The following is a 24,368-nucleotide window of genomic DNA, read 5'->3' as shown; positions in this document are numbered from 1 at the left end:
GCTGCGGGGACTCCGTAGATGCATCGGGTAACCTGTGCAGCTTTGGAGCTGACGTGAGGGACAGAGGTGGCTCTTCCGGTAGGTTAACAGCACCCAGGACTCTGGTTATATAGCAGAGTTTCTTTTCTTATAAAAAAGTCAAAACTTGGAAAATGAGATTCTGTGCTTTTCAAAAAAGGCCTTCATGGGCAAACATTCACATACGTGTTTCGTTCCCCATCTCCAATACCCGGAAGAGTCCGTGCACCGTATCATCACGTGTGCACTTTCATCATGTGCAAAGACAAGCCGACTGTACCACGCAGATGAATGAAGGCTGGGACGCCATGCATGTGTTTCCTCTGCGCTAAACACATAAGCACTGGAACTACCACACACTGAATGCATTTAACCACTTTTATTTCGCTGTGCAGAAACATACATTCACCATGGGCCGTGTAATGCAGTAGACAGTGTAATGGAGAATATATCTTTTTGAAGGTTATTTATAACTAAACACTAAATAGTTTAATTACAGTGGAAATTCTGTACAGTTTAAGGCTTGGCTCTGAACTAGGTTGTAAATATGGACCATATTTGGAAATAAAACACTTTTTCAAGTAAAAGAAGAAAAATCAATGTAAAAATATAAGAAAAAAGCAACAAAGAAAGAAAAAAAAAAAACCCAACAGGAACACAACAGGTTTTTCGAGAGTGAAATTTCATAATATTGTAAACTAACAAAAATACATATTTTCTTCCCAAAATAATCACAATTTACATATTTAGGACTGGATAGGGAACTTTGGGAAGCTTTCCAGATTGAACACGGACCAAAGTGGACAACAGGGAAGAAATCACATTAATATGCTAAAATCAGTACTACCTTATAAGGAATTAAATTAGATACACAAAGCAGGATTGTAAGCATTAAATATTTCCAGAGGATCAGAGAGTCATCACTGTTTATGGGTTAAGAGTAATAAAACCAGGTGGAACAAGTACAAGATTCAAGTGTTTACTGAATAAACTCGGTTATTGGCACATCTAATCTGGGATAAACCTGGCACACTGGACCTAGACAGCTTCTAGCATTTTAGGGTAATCTTCTTTTATCTGTAAACAAAAGATCTGTCACTTAAGAAATTGAAATTTTGTTTAGACTTTAATAATAATAAACTATAAAAGGCGTGGGTTGTTTATGTGTTACATGAAATCACGGTTTATAGTGTTGGTTATGAACGTGCAGGGATAGCAGAAAACTTAGACACTTTGTGAAAATTAAAAATGCTGCTCTTTTGTAATCTTATCGTTGCTTCATGCAATATCGGGTTAGTGGTGCTGATTTGGATTGCTTTATTATGGGAAGAGCTCTCTGCCCCTGTCTTTATTAATGGTCCAAGTCTGTTCTTCTGGACGGAAAATTCCCACGGGCAGACACCAGTCAGCTGGGTTAGAAGAGGGAACTCCACATAGGCTCTGGTTTTCCTAACGGTTTGCATGACTGGATTCCTGTGCAGGCTAAGTTATTCCTATAGAAAAGAGATGTGATCAGTTACTCATTCGAAAAGATCTGAGATCAAGGTCACAAGAAGAGTATCTTGCAGGTTATTCAATGCTCTTTTTGACAAGATGCTGTACAACACCAGTGTAAGCCACTGATAGCTTTGTCTTGAATAACTACAGCATCACTCAAGGGGCCGAAGCTCTCTGGAGAGAATCTTTTTTTGCTTCCTATCTTCAAATTACATCATTAATTTTAACCCAAGTGATTTTTATGTTTTTCTTTAAGAGGGGCCTCTTGTCAGTCTATGCTTCTTAAACCAATGTTAGAGGACTAATTTCTTTCATTTGTACGAGTAAAATGTTTAAGAGACTTCTAACACATAGCCAAGTGTGCAAGTAGCTCAGCTGTTGCATTCAGCATTCAAAGCCCTCTAGGGATGCTGAAGGCCGCACGAATTCTTGCATGGCAGGTTAGTATGCACGACGAGTCTATGCACACACAGAGGATGCTGTCTGTCTGTGATGCTGGCGAAACAGCAGCTGGACGGGCATGCGCTTCCTGGGGGAAAGCGGGACCACAGCACTGCACTTTTCCTCCTCCTGAGACACAACGCTAACACTAAGGGAAAAAATCAACCCAAAGAATACAGAAAATATAAGACATCCAAAACGAAAGTGAGTGCTCAGGTTTCAAATTTAAAAACAAAGCAAAACAGAAGCATTAATAGACTATAACCAAAGACAGTTGAAGAAAAAGCTTATAATGGGATAATGTCGCTGTCAAAAGGACAAAGGAGCGTATTTTATTTCACTAGCATTTGGAACACACAAATTACACCTTTCAAAACATAAATGCCTTAGTTCTGATTAGGCCACATGGCAAGTAAAATCAAAGTTGGTTATGAAAAGAATGAAGGATGTGGATTAAAAGGGAACACCAGGGAGACCATGCTTTTCCTTTACCCTCTAACTGGCAGTACATGCAAAAGATCCACAGGACGCAACCTTCAAATCTGCCACAGACCAGCCCCCACCAAGCAATTCTCCACCCTTTCGGTAACCAGCCCACAAATGCCAGTGAGAGAAAAAAGGAAAAGGAAGAGCCAGGTGAAGGATGAGAGGAAAGTGCCCCATGCCACATGCCAGCTGAGGCCAAGCCAAGAGAATCAGCATCACCTCTTACCTGGGTCAATCCTCTCCGTCTTCCGGCGTGATCTCTGTCTCTTTATGGACCACTACTTTGGTCACTGACATGTCAGGGTGCTGCTCTTTGGCCTCTTTAATTGCCTGAGCCAGCGCCTGTCCCCAGGAAACCACAGAAGGGCAAAGACAAAAAGGAGGAGGAACATGCATGATCAGCAGCAAGGTGGAGACTTATGAGCTAGATCTATATACACAATTTACAAATGAGATACAATGATTGCAAAAGGAATCATACATTGTATATTGGAAAGCTAAGTCAGAGAGTGTTTAGATTACATGGTGGACCATAAGAATAGCATTGGGAAAAGTAGGGCCAACAAGTGTTTGTCCGTCTCTCTGATCAGGTATTTACCATCTCACACACACTACCTGGTCATGGTCGATGTCCGCGTCGCCTGTGATGACTATTCGTTTCTCAATTCTCGTCTCCGAAATGCCTCCTTTCACAGTCTGAAAGGCAGAGACCAGTGTTGAATGTGCCCACTCAGAGGGGCGATCACTGTTCAGTGTAGGAAATGGCAGAAAATGCTAACAGAGTTTTAGGGAACATCATTCTTTCCTCCCTAATTTTTCAATTACAGTTGACATACAATGATCTGTTAGTTTCAGGTGTACAACACAGTGATTAGACATTTATATAACTTATGAAATTATGACCCCAGTAAGTCTAGTACCCATGTGACATCATACATAGTTATTACAATACCATTCATTAAGAACTGAAATAGAATTCTGTGTCAGCTATTTTAAATTGTGAATTTCAGAAATGAGGATAGAATGTGAATTCTATCAAATCCTTTGGATGTGGCTAGCCGGTGTTTCTGGAAACACCTACCCTGTGCCAAGCAACAGTGTTAAGTAGGCAAAGGCTATCAGAATGTATATTCCTAAGCAGAAACTAGCCCGTGAGGACAAATGTACCGTAATACAGTAGCTGTGAAAGGTCCAATGCTGATTGTCCTATACCTATTTGCCTGTGCAGCCCAACCTGGGAGAAGTCCTGGGTGAAGGCTCCACTTACTTTGGTGATGTGGGTGGTGGTCGTGGTACTGGTGGTTTCAGATGTGATCGTCTGCGCACTCATTAGCACACCCGGCTCCAAATCAGCACTGGGATCAACCTAAGCAAGCAAAGAAATACACAGCACCCTCTCACATTTACATCATCGCTTCGGAGGTTTGCCATGTTAGTTCCGGGCCTTTGCTGATTTACTTGTCTCCAACCATTACTGTGTGCCGCGATTAACATCTGGCAGCTGCCACTGTGGGTGAAGGCTGAACCAGACATGGCCAGAGTTAACTATCATTAATAAATGGGACTTTAGAAACAGAGCAGTGGCAGATTTAAGCTACCTGCTACTCCCCGATAAGTAACAAAATTATAATCACTGCATCACTCTTGATAGAGACAGTCTGGCTGCTGGGTCCTCTGAGCCTCACAAATTAAAAATCATGTTGTTACACTTAAACACGCGGAGCCATTCAAGGGATGAAACTACGGGCCAGGGCTCTGGTCTCCGTGGACCGTCTTACCTGCGACGACTCGTATGTTATGGTTTTGGTTTCTGTGTGAACAACTGGCAATTCCTTGGTAGAAATTTCTAGCTTTACTCCACCTGGTGAAACACTGCCAAAGCTGATGGTCTCTGTCTTCACAGTGGATGACTGCACCAATGGGAAGCAGGGAAGAGTGGCCGTTAGTTTGTACCAACAGTTTACTTTTTCCCCTCCCCACTTGGTGGATGTACACAAGTACAGGTTAGCATGACATAAAAAACATTTACATATTCCGCGACGTTAGGTCTAAGTTGCGGAGGGAAGCACACAACAGACACGTGTCCGCAGTCTCCCAGAATCCCACCACACCCATTTATATGGAATGTTCAGGGTAAAGGAAAACATTTTGAAGGAAATAAACTATTTTTACATTCCCCCTCCTTGATCTCATAAATTAAAAAACAATAAATTAGCCTTTTAAAAAATGTTAACTTCTTAGAAAGAAGGAATATTAATAAGACATAATCTCCCTGCCACCAGTACCTTAAGAACTGCAAGAAAAAAAGGATAAAGAAAAAAGTTCTGGTATTTGTCACCTGGACAAGCATGGTTTTTGGTCCTTCAAGATTACACTAATGAGAAATAAAGTTATCAAATGTTCTAATATCCTAGCTGGACATGTATTACTCAGATTTATGACCAATTACAGTAATTACAATGAGAACAGAAACCATTCTTGGAACTATATATCATTAAGACTCATTATATATGCTTGCACGAGACCCACACTTGCCGTGCAAGATGAAAATCAGAGGAAAAACAAAATGCACTTGAAAAAGGTAGAAAATTAAACTCAGCTCCATCTTCATGCTTAACTAAATTTCAAGGACTCCTATCAGTTTCCTTTAGTGCTAAAAGTAACATTAACTACTAGTTACCTCAAAGTGAGGTTTTTGTTCCAAAGTTTCAGAAATGTGGACTGCTACACTCTGCTCCTCCTTTGGCTCATGGGAAGGAGTGGCCATTTCTTCCCGTTCCAGTGCAGCTTTATCGGCCATCTCCATTTTTTCCTTTTCAGCCCCCTCTGTCAGAGCAGAGCCCTCCTTCCCTTTAACGCTGGAAGCATCCGCAGATGCTGCCTGCGCCGCGGCATCCACATCGTCTCCAGCCGCGTAAGAAGCATCCCCACTTGCGTGCACATTCATCACATGTCTCTCCTCCACCAACACAGTTTCCTGCACAACCTTCTCAGTGCTCACTGGCGGGGGGTGCTGGGTCGTTTCTGTCTCTCTTTCGCTGGACCCCATCTGGGCCTCTGTTTTCTGCACAGGAAAAGACTGTGGTGTGAGTGTGACTTTCTATAAACCAAAGGTCAAAGAACAAACAAAAAACCCCAAAAAACAAAAGATGCCACTCACCAGGGTGCCTAAAGCCAGTGCCAAGTGATTATAACCAGAAACACTTACAGAAAATAAAAATTAGCTTTCATTCCCCCAACCACAGCCTTTGATGCGCGCGCTCTGCCCGGCCACGCACATTGGAGTCTGTGCCGCTACTTCCGGGTGTCCGCAAAAGAAACAAAATGCAGTATAAAACACAATGTGAAAAAAAATAAGCAACAACAGAAAACAAACGAAAGCATCGTAGCATGTTCATACTGGTTTGGGCTGCTTTCTTGGACCTGATAGGTGACATAAAATGCTTAAAAAAAAATTAAATGTCATTTTAATTTCTCAACACCATTGCCTTTTGAGAATCTGAAGTACGTTCTTATAATCGAACTGAATGCTTACGACAGATATGCTGAGAAGGCACAAAGGAGAGGAACGGACAGCACCTTTGAGGTGCGTGAGGCAAAGTCCACTTGGACATGACACACACACGTGCAGCAAAAGGCATAAAGAAAAGAAGTGAGGCAAATAGGCAGAGTCAGGAACACCAAGGATAGAAGCAAAAGGCCACCTGAACCCAGCTTTGAGAAGAAGAGGTAACCCCTCCTATGAATTCTGTTGGTTTTCTCGCAGATTCTAATAAACTGAAGATTTCAGAGCCATCCATGAGCTTTTCACCGGAAGACTGCTTACTCTGAGTGAACAAAGAAATGGACAGTCAGGCACAGAGACAGGAGCATACACAGGCACACAACACATTCGCAGCTGGTTACAGACAAAACTGGAGGCAGAGGAGAAAGGGAGGAGGGACGGAGGAATCTACCATACAGACTTTGGAAACAGAAAAGAATGGGAAATAAAACAGCAAATTGAGGTGACCATGAGCTCTCGTTCAGTAAAGCAGAGAGTTATTAGGATTAGGGTGGTGCTGGTTTAAGCAGATCATTTTTCCCTTCATTGCAAGCCACAGCAGCACTATCTCACCTCGGGATCGGGGAGCTGGAAATAAAGCAAAAAGTGTTTTAATGCTCGCTGGACTGCGGTATTGACTTAACCATGAACAAAAGTAAAAAGCTTGGGTTGGCGGCTCCGAACATAAAGCCAAACAAACAGCAAGAGAAACGCAAAGGTTCGGGGTGGAAGGGCGCTGCCTCAGAAACGTCATGCTGGAATCTGAAACGGTGGCCCAAACGAAAGGCACTGGTTACCACGACTCGCGACGCTGTGGACTCGGTAAGGTAATGAGCAGTAGCCACGGTGAAGGCCGGTTCCTGGGAGTACCTCCACTCGGACAGGCTCTTCCTTCTGGGTCCAAAGAGCCCCACTTTCAGGGCCTCGCCCTCTGGTGCTGGTTCGGTTTTGCTCCACTGTACACTCTCCAGGTTCACGTGCAGAGCCGCGCCCCCTCCCAGCATCTGAGCTTTCTTGAAGTCGTCTTCTTCAGGACTCTGCCGGCGGGACTCGGCTTCCTTGATGGGAGCCAGGGATTCTGATAATTTCCGTTTTGGAGTATGGACCTCAGGTCCTCTCTTGGATTTCTCATCAGCAATGGCTTCCAGGACGTCATATTCTGTCATGACAGGGATGACCTTCATTGACTCCACTTTCTGAAGCGCTTCCGGAGTGGAGGGCTGTGCTCCCTTCTCCCCCTCCTTAGCTTTTCCAGTCATAGTAACAATTTTTCCAGACACGGTATCATAGGACTTTCCTAGAGTGTATATTTTCTGTTTGCTCTCTTCTTTCGATTGCATTTCTCGGGCCAAGTCATCGAAGCTCTGCATTTCAATGGCACTAAATCTTAACATGTCAGCAGGGATGTCACCGGTTCTACTGCTCATGGTCACCACCTTGTACGTCACAATCTTTTTCGAATCACCATCAACTACCTCAGTAGGTATTTTGTCTACAATAACCCAATCCTCTGTGCCCTATATTTGAAATATAAAAGCTAAATTAGAAATTCTGATGGTATCTCATTTCTAAAATAAGAACCCTTTAAGCAAGTCAGGGTGAGAGCTACATGTACTTGACTGCACAGGGCGGGTGTTTTCATCTAATATTACGGCTGCAATCTCTCCTCGCCTGAAATTTAGAAACTCTAACCCTCAGTTAGGAATGCAGTGTGCATGCAGAGCTGCGATTCCAGATTTCTTTAAATGGAAACACACTTTGATGATAAATTTTGCAAGAAATATATTTGATTGTATGTTAAATATCTGATTGTTCTAGATTTCAAGATTAGATAACATAATTGAAATGGTTGTACGAGTTATTTAGCTTTACTTGTGTGGACACAGACAGTGGTTTTCCACATGAAACATAACAGTGTACTTCGTATCTGTTGTTCTCACAGGAACTTGCCAGCATCCCACAAATTTCTGTGAATACCACTTCATGTTTGTAAGTTACACTCCCTTATTTAGGAGAGCAAATCCATTACAACACTTTTTATCCAGTAACTATTGAGTGTGCCTGTGTTCAAGGAATTAGAATGACATTTCTCGCACTGTTGGGACATTGATGGAGAGTCTTATAAACAGGCTACAGTGGTCTGTGCAGTGTTCCGATCTTATTTACAACTGAAGTTCTTCGTCTCAGTACTTTCTTTGCCACTTTCCGTGGTGTTATTTCCAGTAAGGCAGAGGAAATAAGGGTTAAGAAATTTTTGCACTTCGGAAACCTAATAGGATGTGACCAGGCAGCTGACTAGCCTAGCAGATTACAGAGGGAAGAGAAATCAGGCCTGGAGTAGATGAGCGCCTGGGTTACATTTTAAACTAGAATGTTTTCTACTTTCATACTGACCACTGTCTGAAAACTTGGATCTAGGAATAAATATGCCATAAGAAAAAGGGCTGCAGATGGGTCTATAGGTTGGTGCTAGAGTAATTGAAATGAACTGAAAAATAACCTCTATGGTCGATGGGACAGTTTTCTGGAAAATGAGTTGATGAGAGGTAACCACAGAGCCTGCAGAATCTCCTTCCCGCATTTTCTTTATCACACTTGGCTAGTGAGGAAACCAATAAGAGTTCAGAGATTTCATACGCATTCAAAGTCATCTAAATTAGCATTACACTATGGGTAAAACAAATGGTAAAAAGTTCAGTACTATTAGAAATGACCACACACAGACATAACCTCCTAGAAGCAAAAGCCATAATAAAGAAATGACGGCTAACTGATTAACTATAATGGTAAAAAAAAAAAAAAAATTCCTTTTCCCCTCCCCAGAATCTAAGCAAAAACGATATACCTACCTTAGTTTTCAGCAAGGTAAATTTAAAAAACAAACAAAAAAATCTCTAAAGACATTTTAATGGCACTGCAATGTGAAGAGCAATTCCCTTTTGGAAAATTCCTTTATGTTTGTTTTTTACCTGAGACTCAAGGAATGGAGAGCTTCCTTGCTGCAAAAATATAACTTTTTCAGAAATCTCTCTTTCTTCTTTGGTCTGTTTGAATAAAGGGGGTTGGGTTGAAGAAGAGGAAGTAGACAGTTTCCAAAAAGGCAAGTTAGGAAGAGAGTTCTTTTATTGTACTATACAAATAATAGTCATTCATTTTTTTGAAGATGCAAATTATTGTTCATTAATTTGAGAAATGGTCTGAAACCATCTCAAAGTTTAATAGTTATTTCCAAAAAGTAACAGATAATTTTCTGAAACTTTGGTGTTTGTTTGACTCAAACATTTTTCATTTCTACAAACACAGAACATGCAAAACCACCATAGAGAGCACCTTGGCATGCAGACAATGCCTGTATCCCAGTCACCTGCAACTCCGTAGAAGTGGGTATTAAACGAAAATGTTAAGATAAAAAAATTAAGGTAGGAGTACACTTCTATTTTTGACAAATACTTGATAGTATTCCCCATAAGCGAAGAGTAAAGAAACACACATGGTCACTATTGCATTAGCGACTGATTCGAATAAACCCAGTATTGGGTTTGACTTCTGTATTGCCCCACAAATAAACAAAATCTATTCAAAGTAATAGCTTTATTTGAACTTTTATGGCATAGTGAAGACTTTTAAATAAAAGTCAATTTGAAAATATTATGGTGAAACTTTAAGTATTTCAAATCACGCTTATCTTTTATCATATAAAATGAAGAAAGAAATGTTGAAGTATGTCATGTTAGAAGTAGGTTTTTTTTCTTTTATCTGCATTTTATGCCATTCTTTGGTATTAAAAAGGCATAATTTAAGTGCCAATACACTAGCTTCTGACCCTATGCCTGTGCACAGCGTCCGGCTGCACAGAGCAATGACAGAAAGGGTATTTTGGAAAATGAATTAAAAAATTAACAGAAAGTTCAAAGTTTCTAGAAGAATGGAGCTTTTAAAGTAAATTTTATTCTTGCAAACAATGTAATTTTATAGAGCTATTTAATGAGTAACAAATAAGATGTTTATTATGAAAGAGAAAAAAAATCCCTGCCTTGCCCCATTCTGGAGAAAGGTATTGGAAGAGACAAAAGGTACCATGTGGAATTCTTAAATGTGGATTTTTGCTTTACTTTTCATCACAGCCTCTTTTTCAAACAGGAATAAGAAACTGTAAAGAAAGGTAAAAAATATAGGTACTTTTCAGAATACCATTGCTAGGCCTCTAATTATAATCACTGAACTAAATATTTTTCCTAAGATGAAAGCTTAAAAAAAAACCCAGCAGGAAAACACTGGCTTTCAGCATATCCTGTTATCTGACATCAACTAATTTCAAAAAGATCTGTGTCTGTAACTAAAATTGTCCACACTATTTGCTTTCAGAACTGCGCATGTCCTAGAACAGAAAAGGGTAACAGAGGGGATAGACTTAAAAATTTAATCCTATGTTTGGTCAACTAGTTAGTTCAGCTAACAGAGAAGAGGTCCTGATAAAGTTGATAATAGAAATATTTACTTACATAACAGGTTAGAATAGAGTCAGATGTATATTCCAACAATTTTGTTCAGTTACTTAAAAGTTCATTTCTGTATCATAATTGGGAAACAAGGCCCAACACTGGCAATGCAAAATTCACAGAGGCGTTTTCGCTCCAGGTGCACATCAGCATTTAAGAGAAGCTGCCGGGTAATTTTATTATGCACCCAGTGTCGCACCCCAAGGCCAGGGTAGGAAATCACAGAAGTCAGACTCCAAGGATGAAGATAATCCATCCTATTTACAAACAGATGATCCCTGGTGAATGGGTTTTGTTGTTCAATTTGAGGTCCAAGACCTGAACAGCAAAAGTAGAACTGGACCAGAAAGTAGACAAATGCACAAACAGAATCGATTCTAGTTATTCATGGTAGTTACATTCTATAAAGTTGCTGTGAACAATAAATTAGTGAATAATGAAACGTGCCCCATTAGGGAAATACAGGGTTAGGGTCCTGTGAACTTCTGGTCATATCAATACATAACCTTGTTTCATATGTGTTTCTGTTTAAAGACCTTTATATTCAATATATATTATTGATCCATTGACACTGAATTCATGGTCAACAACACTAACTTATTCCTGCATGAAGTTGATCTAACACATGGAGTCTCCCATAAAGCACACTACGGCCCTCTTGAGCTTAGGAACATTAGACAGCACTTCAGTACTACGTCTGGGGGCCATTTTAAACAGCAAAATCACCAGTAGTAACACAAAAGAGCAAAAATGTGCCACTGAATAGGCCATGAAAAGTACACTTGTATACAGTACGAGAACCACAACAAGAAAGCAGAACGCTGCCTTTCAACTTCACCTGGGAATATGTACACTGAGCCACTCGGTTTTCACCACTCTGAGCCTGTCTGCGAACGACCATGAAAGCACCATTAATACTGATTTCGGGGGCACAAGCAGCTTTAGTGGGTAAGCACATCTGCAAATATGGCATCATGAATGGGGAGGACTGACTGTATTAAGCTTACACACCTATACAACCAGCCACATTTAAAAAGAGGACAATACTGGCATTGTGTAAGTGCAAGTTGGTTGGGATTTGGGAAATTTTGACATTCAAGTAACCACAACCAGGGGTGTCCAACCCGGGGCCCGCGGACTGCATGTGGCCCAGGATGGCTATAAATGAGGACCAATACAAAATCGTAAATTCACTTACAACTTTTTTTTTGCTCATCAGTTTTCATTAGTGTTTGTGTATTTAATGTGTGGCCCAAGACAACTCCTCTTCTTCCAGTGTGGCCCAGAGACGCCAAAATATTGACTACACCTGGTGTCTCTAACGTGCAGTAGGCCGAGGTGCATCACAGAAGGCTGTCATGGGAATATTTGTGGACAGAAGACGTACCTGGAACTCTTCACATACCACACATCTACCCTTCCTATGTTTCGTGGACCTTGTAAGTGGGTTTGCCAATTCCCCAAAGTTAAGGAGGACTTAGTATTATCTGCTGCATTGGGGCATATCCTTGCTATTTGACTGCTAATAACTCAAACAGTTAAAACTTGAAACTACTGGCAATAAATTTCTCACTTTATAGTAAACATACATAATATTCTGAGAGTATTACCACCACGACTAGCTCATTATTTACATTTCCAACTCTTAATTTTCTTTTAATCATAAATTGACAGTGTTTTATAGAAATATATTTACTTAGGAGTCAAACACCATATGTAAGAAAAAATGGTCATATTAAAAATCAGCTATAGATTTTTGCCAACATTTTATCACCAAGATTGACAAAAATGTCCAACTAAGCTTGGGATCACTGAACCAGTTTTTTCGACCTCTGACACAAACAGTATTGCTTTACTTGAGATGACACTTTTTAAAATTAAATATTTCCTTTTAGAAATAACCGGACTTTTTCTGAACTGATCAATACTGTTTACTTAATTTAAAGAGAGATATATTAAATAATAGCATGATATCAAATTTATAATTTACTTAGAAAAATACCTCCCTTCTGAAATGAAAATATTTTGGTTATGTGTTTGCAAATGAATATGCTTTATATATAGCTAGCTGGGAGGGTAAAATTTTCTTTTGAGCTTTTCATAAAACAAAATTAAAAAGCCATGGTCTTAACACAGAAAGTGGCAAGAATTTAGAGTATACAAACTTTGTGGGTTGTTCTCAGGGCTATCTCCAGGGCCCTCAAATGGAGTATAAACTTGGATGTCACCAGGGGTGCTGGGCAAGGTTAGAAGGGAGCCCCTAGGCCACTCCGCCCAGCCCTCAGGCCAAGGCAAATATGCAGAGCTTGGACCCAAGCCCGAAGTAGCTCTCTTCCCCTGGGACTTAAAGCATCTTAGGACTGCTCTTTCAGAGCCTTTGATAGCCAGGGCTTGGGTTTAAGAAGCTCTTCTTTACACTGAGCCAAGTCTTTCTACAATTCCCTCTCTGTGTGGTGGTGGTGGAGCAAGGGGCTACAGAGCCTCTGCTGAACAACTCAGGATCAGGAGACACTGGAAAGCAGTTAAGCCAGCCTTTGGTCTCCTCCATTCTAATTAACCCAACCGCTGGACTCTTCTGCAGAGAACATGTTTCCAACCTTTAATCATTAAAAAAGGAAAAAAATCCTTCGGGCTCATAGCAGTTTCTTTGCACTAACACAAAAAAGGCATTAAATACAGGGAAAGTTCTCTAGGTTCAGAGTATTTCATTAAGTTATTAATGTTTTTTTGGTTCATCAATGTCATTCTCTAAGAATCAGAGGATTTAAGTGAAAAAAATTTTACTAATCTAGTGGCTTAGCCTTTCAAAGTCCCTTGTTTATTAGCAACAACCATTAACAGAGTTCTCCAAGCATCCACCTCAACTTCATTCAAGTGGCTACGGCCTACTATGTCCCTTACTGACAGATTGTGAAGAGGCATTATTTGGTTGGTTTCAGTTCTGGTGGCTACTTTTTGTGTTTGTGACTTAATCCAGTGTCACCCATCCTCAGAGCCAAAATGATCTTCCTTATTTCCAACAGTAATAGAAGACATAAGTAAGCCCAACTTCTCAAATTGTACAGAAATTAACATGTGGTATTCTCACTAATGCAGGGACCACAACATTTCAATCAATTGGGATGTCAAATTTTTGTCTTTTGAAACTCAAGTAATTCTGAATGAAATCAGTGTTTAATGGTAAAGGAATACTTTGATAACAGTACTTTTCATTTATTCTGCATAAAAGGGCCTTTTTCAAAGTAATTCAAATAGATCCACCTCATCACTTTTTAGCTGGGATTGGAACTGTCAGGAAGATAGCGACTGTGGTCACTTTTGATAAATAGCTCTCAAAGGAAATTTTAAAAATGACCAAAATGAGTGCAATTACATTCTTCTTTTCATTGCAAGGACCTAAGCATTGCAAGCAGACTGCTGTTTAAAGAATTATTCTCCCATAAAGGCCCAAGTTTTAATTTTCTTTTGTCCTGTTTCAGCTTCCTGGACAAATATCTAACAATAACAGAGTCTTGATAAGCAATTAGCCGATACGATGCTAGAGAGATGCAGTTTTAAAAACTACTTCTTTTGAAAGACAGATAAAGCAACATGATGTCTAACAGCAGACAGATTGGCACCACTGCCACTTGTGGGTCCCACACAATGGGGGCCCCTAAGTCACTAACACCAGCTGAGTCTTCCCGATGCTCTGGTTGCAATTTAAACAGAGCTTTCCTATATGGAACAGTCTCACTTAAAAAGACATTCTGGCCTTGCTTTTCTTATTAAAAATCAAGTAAAAACTGGTTATAAGCCAGTTAAAATACCAGTTATAAGTACAAAAAAAATCAGTTATAAATAAAAATCAAATCAAATACTGATCATACCAGTAAAACACTGGTGTAATATTCCTTGAGTAAAGTACGTCCTGAAATTCTATCATCTTCAGATCACCATTTACTGAAACATTAGACAAAGTCCATAGGCCTAGTCTTGCAATGGATGAGAAGCATTCATGAGTTTTCAGAGCATTTCTTAATGCAGCAGAAACAGCATATTCAGAAAAAGTATCAGTTCACTAAGATAGTACCTCAATTTCTCCCAGCTGGGAAATCTAGTTTAGCGTTAGAATAAGCCACCATGCACTACAATTGCCAGTGGCTCCTCCTTCACTCTAAGCACCATCTGATGTGACTGACTCACTCCTTAGTCACCTAACCATTTTACTTTTCAGCTTTTCTTTGCAAATGTCAGCTCAGGTTACCCAGAGACAAATGGTGAGATTCTCAGAAGCTTGCCAAAGCCTTTCCCCAGGTGCAGACCCTGTAAAGAAGTAAGTCTAGTGAACAGAAGACAATTGCAACCAAGAGCCCGAATACCGACCTCTTCAGGTACCAGGGGTTCAATCATGGGCGCGTCCTCCTGCCTGGCGGCTAGTCGCACCGGGGAGGTAGAAAGCCTCTTTTCCCACTCATTGGTGATGGCAGTGTCTGTGGAGGTTTCTAAAAAGGTTCTTTTCAGCTCACTAATATTGGTTTGATGTTTCATCAGGTCATCTTGAGTTTTATCTAGCTCCTATATTCAGAACATAAAGAATCCAACAGTCAACATTCTCCTTTTTGTTCACTCTCTCTTTTTTAAAAAAGTAATGTCAATCTCATTAGTAGTTAAAACAAAAGTTTTGATCGTGGCTCATGACACTACCACAAACACTCTGGTGAAAATATATTTCCAGGGAAAAGAGAGGAAAAAAAAATCTAGTTCACGCAAGCATAAAAATCAAGTTTTAAAAGGTCAACTGCAAAATGTGTAATTCACATGTAACCAGAGAGAATTAAAATAAACAAATACACACAGAGAAAAAGAGAGAGGAAGGAAATCAGAGAAAGGTGAGAGGCCATCCCCACTTATTCACAGGTGAGAGAGACCACACAGTTCATGCAGCATGGTATGAGCTCATAGGTATACCACGAGAAGACATCAACACACACGAACATGCACTGGGATGTACCAATACCAACCTCTAACATAAGATTACTATGTTTGACATACACATTTTCACCCTTTATTCGCTTAATCAGACTATTCTGAAAAAAGTGGAGAAGAAAGGGAAAGGTAAGGGACATGGTAGTCATGGACACAAATGCCATCCTCCACACTGAACCAACAGCACAGTAACCGGCTACAGAGCATGCTGGAAGGCTTGGACAACGTAGACAAACAATGGCTTATCACACTCTGGTTTTTGCTATTGTTTTATTTGTAATTTTCTACCTGTGCCTTGAGCTCTGCGTCTTCCTCCTGATCCGACTGCCAGCGTCAAGAAAGAGTGGGAAATAAAATCTTACCATGCATGTGACTCAGACCGAAGGACTACAGTCTATAAACTTGCTAAAAGGGGCCTCCAGTACGTTCTTGCTTACGAATGCACCTCTTCCTTGTATGCACAGCACAACATTCTCTCACAAACTACGAAGCTTAGTAAGAAGAGAGAAGTGAAAGATTCCTTGCTCAGTGGGTCTTCGCCACTTTAACCTAGGGACTTCCAGGTGTGATGAGTGCACACATGTGCTTGGCAGGTGACAGCAAGGGCTTGGTGGTCTGTCCTTAGCAAACATCAGAAGTGGTTCAGGAAGTGTGGGGAGCCCCACTCAAAGTAAAATTCATAAGAATGGCTATGATTTCCCAATAATGAGAGCTGTCTTGTAGTGTATGAATCCTCATAATAGTCCTATGAAGTTAGGTATTATTATCCCTAATTTGTAGTCCAGGGAACTGAGGCTCAAAAAAAGTTAAGACAGAGGTCCTCCCATTTAAACATTTTTTGGAACCTGTCTTTTCTTGAACCCATTTACTTAAAAACGAATTTGGGAGGGCAGAAGATAGGTTAGAGGAAGAAAATTTTTACAAAAGTCAACTACCATCAATATTACCTTTAAAATGTAGACAACACAATTTTTCAGTTTTTCAGAAATACAAAAAATCTACCTAAATTCAACTTTGTTATCTTTCCCCACCTAACTCCAAAGATATGTCTAATCCTTGGACCAGCATCTTGAATACAAAAACTACTAAGTGACTAGGCCAAACCACATGTGCACGCAGGGCCTGGGCTTTCTGGCCCTGTGCTACAGAGGTGGCCCGGAGTAAAATTACAGGCGAGAAGAGGGCAAAGCGTGAGCAAGTGGCTGTAAGCAAATCGGTCTGTCTGAGCCTCCCAGCTGCCAAAGGGGACAAGACAGCCTAGCCAGCATGCCCCGCCCTGCACTAGTGATGCTGGTTCCCGGAAGAAAAGGAAGCGTGTTTAGAAAGTGTAGAGAATGCACAGGTACTTCTAACAGAGTGCCGGGGACATGCTAATCCTTAAGTGTGTTGTGGGTTCACGGTTCTTCATTTATTTTTAAGCTTCACAATCTATCTATGTTACATGTATTTGTTTCCATGCTTCAGGTGAAACTGCTATATACACTTATTATTTTTCATTTATAGCACCTAGGATTACAATGAAATTTATTAAATATATTAATATGTAGCTATATTAACTAGTAATTCTTATACAATCAAAATGTACTGTTATCTTTCATCATAGAAAATTAACTTTTAATAAATTTATGAGAATATGAAAAATAGTTTTACAATATTATTTTTAACTTATGACTTCCAAGCTTTGAATTGAACCCTAGCATTTCCAAAGAAAGACACTTAATAAAATTCCATTATGAAATGTTTTTCTCAAGATACTTTCAATAAAATGACATATATGTTAGTTACAATATTTTTAGTTCTTCCTAAATACCCAACTAGGTATTTAATACTGAATGATGTAAAAAATACCTCAAAGTAAAAAAATAAATTCTGCTAGCACTTTAGGAATTGAACATCTTGACTTCATTACTATAGATAAATATTGGTTTTATAGAAATTTTAATAACTGGTAGAGAAGATCTGAAAAGCAACATAAGCCACATACACACATATTTATTGTACCCTAAAGATTTACTAAAGGATACATAGTATAGTATCTCTATCACTGTTTCATTTTTTCAATAAAGTACTAAAAATTATTTGTTAATTTTCTTTTCCTTAGATAATTCATTTATTTTGAGTGATGTGCTATATCCAGTCTACAAAAATGAGTTAAAAAAAGTACTATTATTTTAGCAAGTACTATTTGACTATTTAGGATTAAAATATATATCTGTATCCAGTCAATATGCTAATTAAATTAATCACAGTGCTCCTCCCACTCATCATGGCTATGGTACATAAACAGGCTCTTGTTTGGGATAGGGGAATGTATTAAAAGTAAGTACTATCAGTTTAGCGAAATGGTTCTCAAAATGTGATCCTAACTAAAACTGACAGAATCGATATCATCTGAAAACTCGTTAGAAATTCTCCATTCCCACCCCAGACCTTCTTCAGAATGAGAAGCATGAGGCTTGGACTCAGCGGAGGATTCTGACGCTGGCTAGAGTGAGCACCAGTGGTCTAGGCAATAGAATATATTTAACTCCTACTGCTGAAGTTAGAATTTCCCTCCGCTCTAAAGCTAACGAGCAAAGTTCTCAAATGCAGAGCCACTAGGCTCAGTTATTGGACCAACCTCAGTGGCGGTGGTTTCCCCGTCGGCCGCGGTGTCCGTGCGCTCGCTGTCCGTCTGTTGATCACAGAAGTGATCGGGTTCCAGGAGGAAGGCAGGAATAGAAAGCAAACCCAGGGGGTTAAATTGGGTATGTGGCAGGCCCAACAGTTCATTCTCTTTCTCTGTGATCTGTGTTACTACCTTCCCACGAGAACGCAGGGTCAAGCAAAAGCAAAAGAAAGGCCAGAGCCAGGTTTCACCAGCAGAGCCACTCAGAGGAAGACCAGAGGCACACAGCCCGCGCAAACCGCAGAAACTGTGTCAGCCAGGCTGACCTGTCTGGTTTTAGGTCTCCGGAAAACCAATTTGACATCATTTCCCCCGGTTTTAACTAAAACCCAAGACAGATCACCTAAAAATGTTTAATGCAAATAAATTTGATGTTTATGTATGTTTTTTATTCTAGTAATATTTCACACATTTGAAAGGTAAATTAAAATAAAAAGCTACTATAACAGTCACTGGACTTTCAGCCCCTCATTTATACCATTTTGATGGTTTATACCCATTTATGACCACCAGGCTGTCTGCATTACCTACTAATTACAAAAAGCACATGCCAGTGACTCACAGGCATATGTTTTATGGAAGAAAAAAAAAAGCAACTCAATTTTCAAGTAGCACTGCTAATTAGATTTTTTAAAGACTATGTAATGTATTTATTTTGCCCCACCCTCCAATATAAAGTATATCAAAATATGTATTGAAACATCTCTTCTCAAAAAGAAAACCATTCAAGTGAAACAAAAATTTAAAAAAATAAGAGAGACATCTACTTGGAGACAAATAAAACAAAGCACAGCATTTGTCAGAGCCTAGGTTTTCAGGAGAGAATTGTAATAGTAATTTCAGGACTGGTTTTTAATCTGTTCCAGAGGTTTATGATGTAAAACAAAAACTTTTTCTCTGGAGGAGAGTAGAGGCATAAGCCATTGAAACTGGGTCATCCAAATGCCCTAAATATAATATTAACTGATTTTCCTTCCACAATATCAATGAAGCATTAAAATTCCCTTGAGCAAAAATGTGTGAGTAATATTTTAAAAACAAAATCAAAACTGGGGCCTCTAAGGTTACAAATCTGCCTCTTAAAATAATCTCTCAGCCCCAAGAACAAGGAATGGCAAGAAGGGACAAGTGGGACAGTGTTGTTTATGCTCACTTAACTCTGACTAGGTTGACCATTTCTTGGCAGTACCCTGAACTTTCATTTTATATACTCCTAAAAGAAAAGGAGTTGGAATTTGTGCAATGGTGCCCCTGAGGTCGTCGTTCTGGCCACTTGCGACCATATCTAAGTGGGAAATAATTTTTAGTAGGCTGGTAAGGAAAGTGTGTTGATACGTTTTCATGACTCGACAACCTTACTAACACCTGGCAGGGGCAGCGGTGGCTGTTGCTTTTCTTGGTGCTCACTGCTATAGCATGACCATGGCTTCGCCCACTGACAGACAGTCCAGGGAAAGGCCAGTCTGAACCGGGGAGAGAGAGCCTACTGTTCGAGGGCACACAATGACTCAAACAGAATCCCAAACTTTCGAGAACAAATAAGAATAACTTGTGCTCAGTACGCTAACTAACTGTATTAAAGATTTCAAAAGTTCTTGCAAGTATTTCTCATCCTACATAGACTATTTCCCTGTGGCTTAAACATTTTTATCAGGAACTTTCCAAGCACCTTGGCTTTAGATTACAGTTGCGGTGAAATGTGAGGGGTCTGAGCTCAGACTGACGTGGGCTCAACTCCTTGCTAGAGTCAATCTGTGACCAGCTGGGCACGTTCATATTTTAATCCCAATCTCATTCTAGCAAATGGGGAAAATAACCATAACCATATCACTTTAAGGGTACTAAGTGCTTTATACGATATCTAACATACAGAGAACTAAAAATCCTTATAATAATTGTACTATATTGAGGCTAATATAATACTACATATTTATTACTACTATTTTTCCCAGCTATAGATAAATAACAGCTTAGGCCATTCTAAACTCCCTCAAATTCCTACTTGGCACCTAGTCAGTCAGCCACTCAAAAATCAAGAGTACCTGGTCAATAAGTAGTTAATAAATTAAGTTATAAAGGCTGAATAAAATAGCTTTTACAGCAACTGTTATTTATATAATATACTATCACTAAACAAAATGGCAAAATGTATAACACATCTTGAACTATCACACAATCTATGTTTATACAATTTAAAATGTTAAAATCAAGTGATCAATTTTTCTAGACTTGATTTTATCTTTTTGTTTTTTGCATTATCAAGAAATTCTTTGGAAATTTGTATGTAATTATATTCTATGGTATGGTGACCTAAATCCATCTTATGTTTCTTGAAAGATAATTTAATATACTGCCCCTTCGTATTTGACCATTTGGAAACTACAAAAGAAAATGATTCCTGACCAACAGCTTTATGTCTGAGATACTTCAGCCTTTCTACATTGGGTTTCACTCTGGGGAAAGGATGCAACTAATTAAGCCGCCACCACCACAGGTGAAAAATGTAAGCAGTGATGATAAAATACTTTAAAAGAATTGTGGCCATTAGTGATCCTGCAAAATGAGAGTCAAAGGGCTGAACTGCATGTTACGCAGTCACCCAGTTTAGCTGCCAAAGTGCTTGAGGCCTGGAGGGTGAAATAGGCCATGTAAACAAGTGGCTATTTTTTTTAACTGAGTGACCTACATATGAGTTCTCTAGCTCAGCTTGAACTAGAGTGCACAGCTCTGAACACTTGGCATTCAGAGACGACACTGAACAGATGGCCCAATGGGCAGTCTTGTGTCAGGCAGGAGAGCTCCACAGCTGATGGGAGGCTGCAGAGGAGGGCTAAGGAGCCTGCAGTGGCCAGAGCTGGTTCGTGGTCTGACAGGTTTGCAGTAACAAGGAGAGGCCCGCACTGGGAACCTCCAGGCCCACGGTCACTAGCTTGCACGAGTACTGCTGTGATTTGTTTTGCCGATGTAATGCAGACATGCCCAAGTTTAACATTAATTCTCATGCATTGATTACACCAAGATGTATACCCGGGATTAGGCACAAGATCTATGTGGTTTGCTGCACACGTAAGTTCAGTTACTTGGAATTCGGAATGCACAAAATGGCACATTTTTTGTTTTATGTCAGCCAGATGACTAACCACTGCTAAAAGAAAAATGTATGTCCAGGTTGGAAATAAGCTATAGTGTTTGTAGATAAACTTGGGTCAAAATTGTTGTATGTTCTAGTCCTGTATTATTTGGTAATATTGCCACTGTGAGAAAGAGTGCTATTAAAGCCCAAGATTTAAACTGGTTTTCTCTTAAAATATTTTCCATGTATGAAAATAGTTATATGTATAACTATATATGTGTGTGTGTGTATATATGTGTGTGTGTGTGTGTGTATTTGGAGCTAAGTCATATATGGCCCAAGAACCTTGAAAAGGGTTCTTAGTATCAAATTGAAAAGCTGAAACTTTTATTTCAAATATCTATAAAACCATTCCCATTTTTTCATTCTGCTGCAAAGAAATGACCATAATACCACTAAATATAGACCCTTACACACCCTGGACATACTATATACTCACGGGTGTAGCTCACATGATTTCTAGCTGAGCAAAAATTGAAAAGACTTTCTTTTCTTTTTGCGGTGTTGCTTTGACTCTGTATTTTTTTGATGCTGGGAGTGCCGGGCTTGTCTCCTGCCACCAAACCCTTCTTCTGTGGGAATAGAGAGCCTGGGGGGCCTGGAGGGGGTGTGGGCAGGAGGGTGGGTGACAGACAGATACCTCTCTCGGCAGCTTCCGTTCTTTTTCCCTGCACTCTATTTGAGTCTTGTAGAAAGGGAAACTGCTGGCCTGTTCACACAGCCATGGAGTGGTGGGAAAGGAGAGCAATTGAGAGGAAAAACTGCGGGCTACAACGTCAGATCACCCAATGGCTCGGATGAGGGATGGGAAACAGATAGGTGGCATGGCTTCTTGGATGGAGGCTGAAGGCTCAAGTCCTTTCCCCACTGAACACCTGCCTGGCTGAAGGTCAGAGGCCCCTCTAACTTCCCTGGCCTTTCCGGACTGACCAGTTGTGTGGGGGGATTTTGGCTCATGCTGAATTTTGAAGAACTCACCCAATATATGCACTGGCATCGCTAGTGCTGATACAGAAACCTTAAGAGAGTCTTTTCCTGACGGCTTGAAAACTGGTGTTTTCAGTGGCAGTTGTTTCTGGCCCTGTCAATGACTGATGTCCCGTGGGCACTTCAAATGCTCAAACCTTTCTCATCCAAAACAGCCATGGGACCTGGCTTACCTCTGTAACAATGACAGTCTGGTGAAGCTACCCAGGTGACGACGGCGGCACCCCCGTGGCAGCGCTGTCTCCCACCTGTCCTGAGCAGCACTCATGGAGACCAGCGGTTTGCACCCACGCACCACAAGAATTTTTACAACACACCACACCTGACTATTTAGTCAGGGGCACCGACCTCTTTTCCCTTCAATTGTCAAATAAAAGATGACAACCGCCAACACGACAACGGCTGTCTAGTGTGAATGAATGAAAATTATGCCTGGTTACTGCAGAATTTTAGGAATTAGTCATTATGTGCCATGAGATGAAAAAGGTTAAAAATCACCGATCTAGACCTTATCACCACTATGTATCGTGGTATCAGGACAGAGTAAGTCCTCACTTAACATCAACTGGGTCTGTGACTTTATATGAAATGATTGACATAGAATGAAACCAACGTTACCATAGGCTAATTGATGTAAACAAGAGTTAAATTCCTATGGCATCTCATCCATGTTATAACAAAAAGATGTTGAATTAAACACCATCTTTTCACTCTACAAATCTAGTTGGAAGTTATGTATCTGTTTTGTGTGTAATTTATTCAACAGTAACTAAACAAAATCTTTAACTTAACTCTGCCTTTTACATGGCTAACAGGTTATTTAGAGTTGGCTCTGGCTGAGCCCCTCACCACCGGTGCACTCAGTGGGTAGCAGAATGATCCTGGTCCGGGGTGGGACTGCTACCTCCACATGGTGTTGTGCCTAACCCTGGGGCCGGGTTGTTTCCCCCAACACACAAAACCCTCTTCACAGATTGGCACAAACAATAAATGAGGCTCTGAAAGTAGGACCACTATCGCAGCAGCCGTTTAACACTGTTTCGGACCAAGGCCCCGACCACGACAGGGAAGTGTGTTCTATGCCGAGGTACACACCTCTTCCTCTGAACTGTCACTCGGGTCATTGTCTAGTGAGGCACTCAAGGAGGCCGCCTTGGGCTCCAGGTAGCAGAGGCACATAGCCAGAGGGAAGGAGAGAGTGAGGGCGTATGGCACTGAGAAGGAGGCGGAGAGCAGGAAGAAAAAGATGAAAAGGAAACAGGGCACAAGGGAGGGTGAGCGAATCGGGAGATAATGCTGCAAGCTCTGGGGGAGGAGGTTGGTTTCAGACAGGTTGGGAAAAGACAGGTACCCGTCGTCATCTAGAAGAGAAGGGAATGACTCAGGGAGCTGCAAGGAGAAGGAGAACAGGGTGGCTCCTTTGCCAGTTTGCTGTTTGTAGCTAAAAGCCACATCTTGGTCCCCAAGGTATGGCTTCCCTTTGCCGTCAGCGTCCACAGAGGACTCTCCATGCACGGGCACAGTGTCTTTACAGGGTTCGGAAGCAGGGGGTTGGCGGTCATTCTCCTTACACCTCCTACGGAGCTCTGTGCGAGATACAGGGGGACAATGGGCTGATGCGGGGGACAGGGGACATGAGTCAGTGCCAAGCCTAGGTGACTGATGGGAAAGAGACAGAGAGAGACAGAAAGCAGCAAACAGAGGTGCAAAAGGACAAAAAGAAAACTGCGATTAGTTAATTTTCTTATGGGTATCAATATAAAATTGTAAAACAAGAATTTTAGCACTAGGGTTGTTCATGAATTTTAAGGTGCTCAGTGCATGCCAACATGACCATGAATGGCTCCCATTTTCCCATCAAACTGTCAAATCAAGGGTGGACTTAAAAAAAAAATCAGAATGAAGTTATTTGTGGGCAATTTCAAAGTCTACATGTTTCACATGATCAAAAAATCTTGTGAAGATGAACAACCCTAGAAAGTTTTAGGGTTTTGAGAGCAAATATAAGTCTGATAACTTAAAATCAAGACTTTCAATAACGACTCCTGATCTGTAGCTAACAGATCTGTTACTGTGATTCAGTTGGATTAAAAATATGAATCCAAATTCTGATTATGTAAAAAGAAA

The 24,368-nt window shown here is 40.5% G+C and overlaps 1 protein-coding gene across 18 annotated transcripts in view; it reads right to left on the bottom strand.

The window, feature by feature from the left end:
- Positions 1-382: 382 nt before the first annotated feature.
- EPB41L3 (erythrocyte membrane protein band 4.1 like 3) overlaps positions 383-24,368 on the bottom strand; it is a 219,221-nt gene continuing 195,235 nt past the window's right edge. For 3 of the 18 annotated variants that reach the window (XM_071219523.1, XM_053912636.2, XM_024580420.4), the window contains exons 13-26: positions 18,074-18,127; positions 15,742-15,777; positions 15,489-15,554; positions 14,851-15,042; positions 8,956-9,030; positions 8,487-8,585; positions 6,784-7,503; positions 6,147-6,269; positions 5,123-5,506; positions 4,221-4,352; positions 3,710-3,808; positions 3,058-3,138; positions 2,669-2,784; positions 383-1,511 (exon numbers count right to left, since the gene is read on the bottom strand). In XM_071219523.1, coding sequence (XP_071075624.1) covers positions 2,674-2,784; positions 3,058-3,138; positions 3,710-3,808; positions 4,221-4,352; positions 5,123-5,506; positions 6,147-6,269; positions 6,784-7,503; positions 8,487-8,585; positions 8,956-9,030; positions 14,851-15,042; positions 15,489-15,554; positions 15,742-15,777; positions 18,074-18,127 — 2,172 coding nt within the window. In that variant the 3' untranslated portion in view covers positions 383-1,511; positions 2,669-2,673. The remainder of the gene's footprint in view (positions 1,512-2,668; positions 2,785-3,057; positions 3,139-3,709; positions 3,809-4,220; positions 4,353-5,122; positions 5,507-6,146; positions 6,270-6,783; positions 7,504-8,486; positions 8,586-8,955; positions 9,031-14,850; positions 15,043-15,488; positions 15,555-15,741; positions 15,778-18,073; positions 18,128-24,368) is intronic. The other 15 variants (XM_045187749.2, XM_045187751.2, XM_045187754.2 and 12 more) reach the window with 11 other exon arrangements.

This window comes from Desmodus rotundus, chromosome 10 (assembly GCF_022682495.2).
Source record: "Desmodus rotundus isolate HL8 chromosome 10, HLdesRot8A.1, whole genome shotgun sequence".
NCBI classification, from domain to species: domain Eukaryota; kingdom Metazoa; phylum Chordata; class Mammalia; order Chiroptera; family Phyllostomidae; genus Desmodus; species Desmodus rotundus.
Note: the sequence above shows the minus strand (reverse complement) of the source record. Positions and strands in the feature narration are given on the sequence as shown.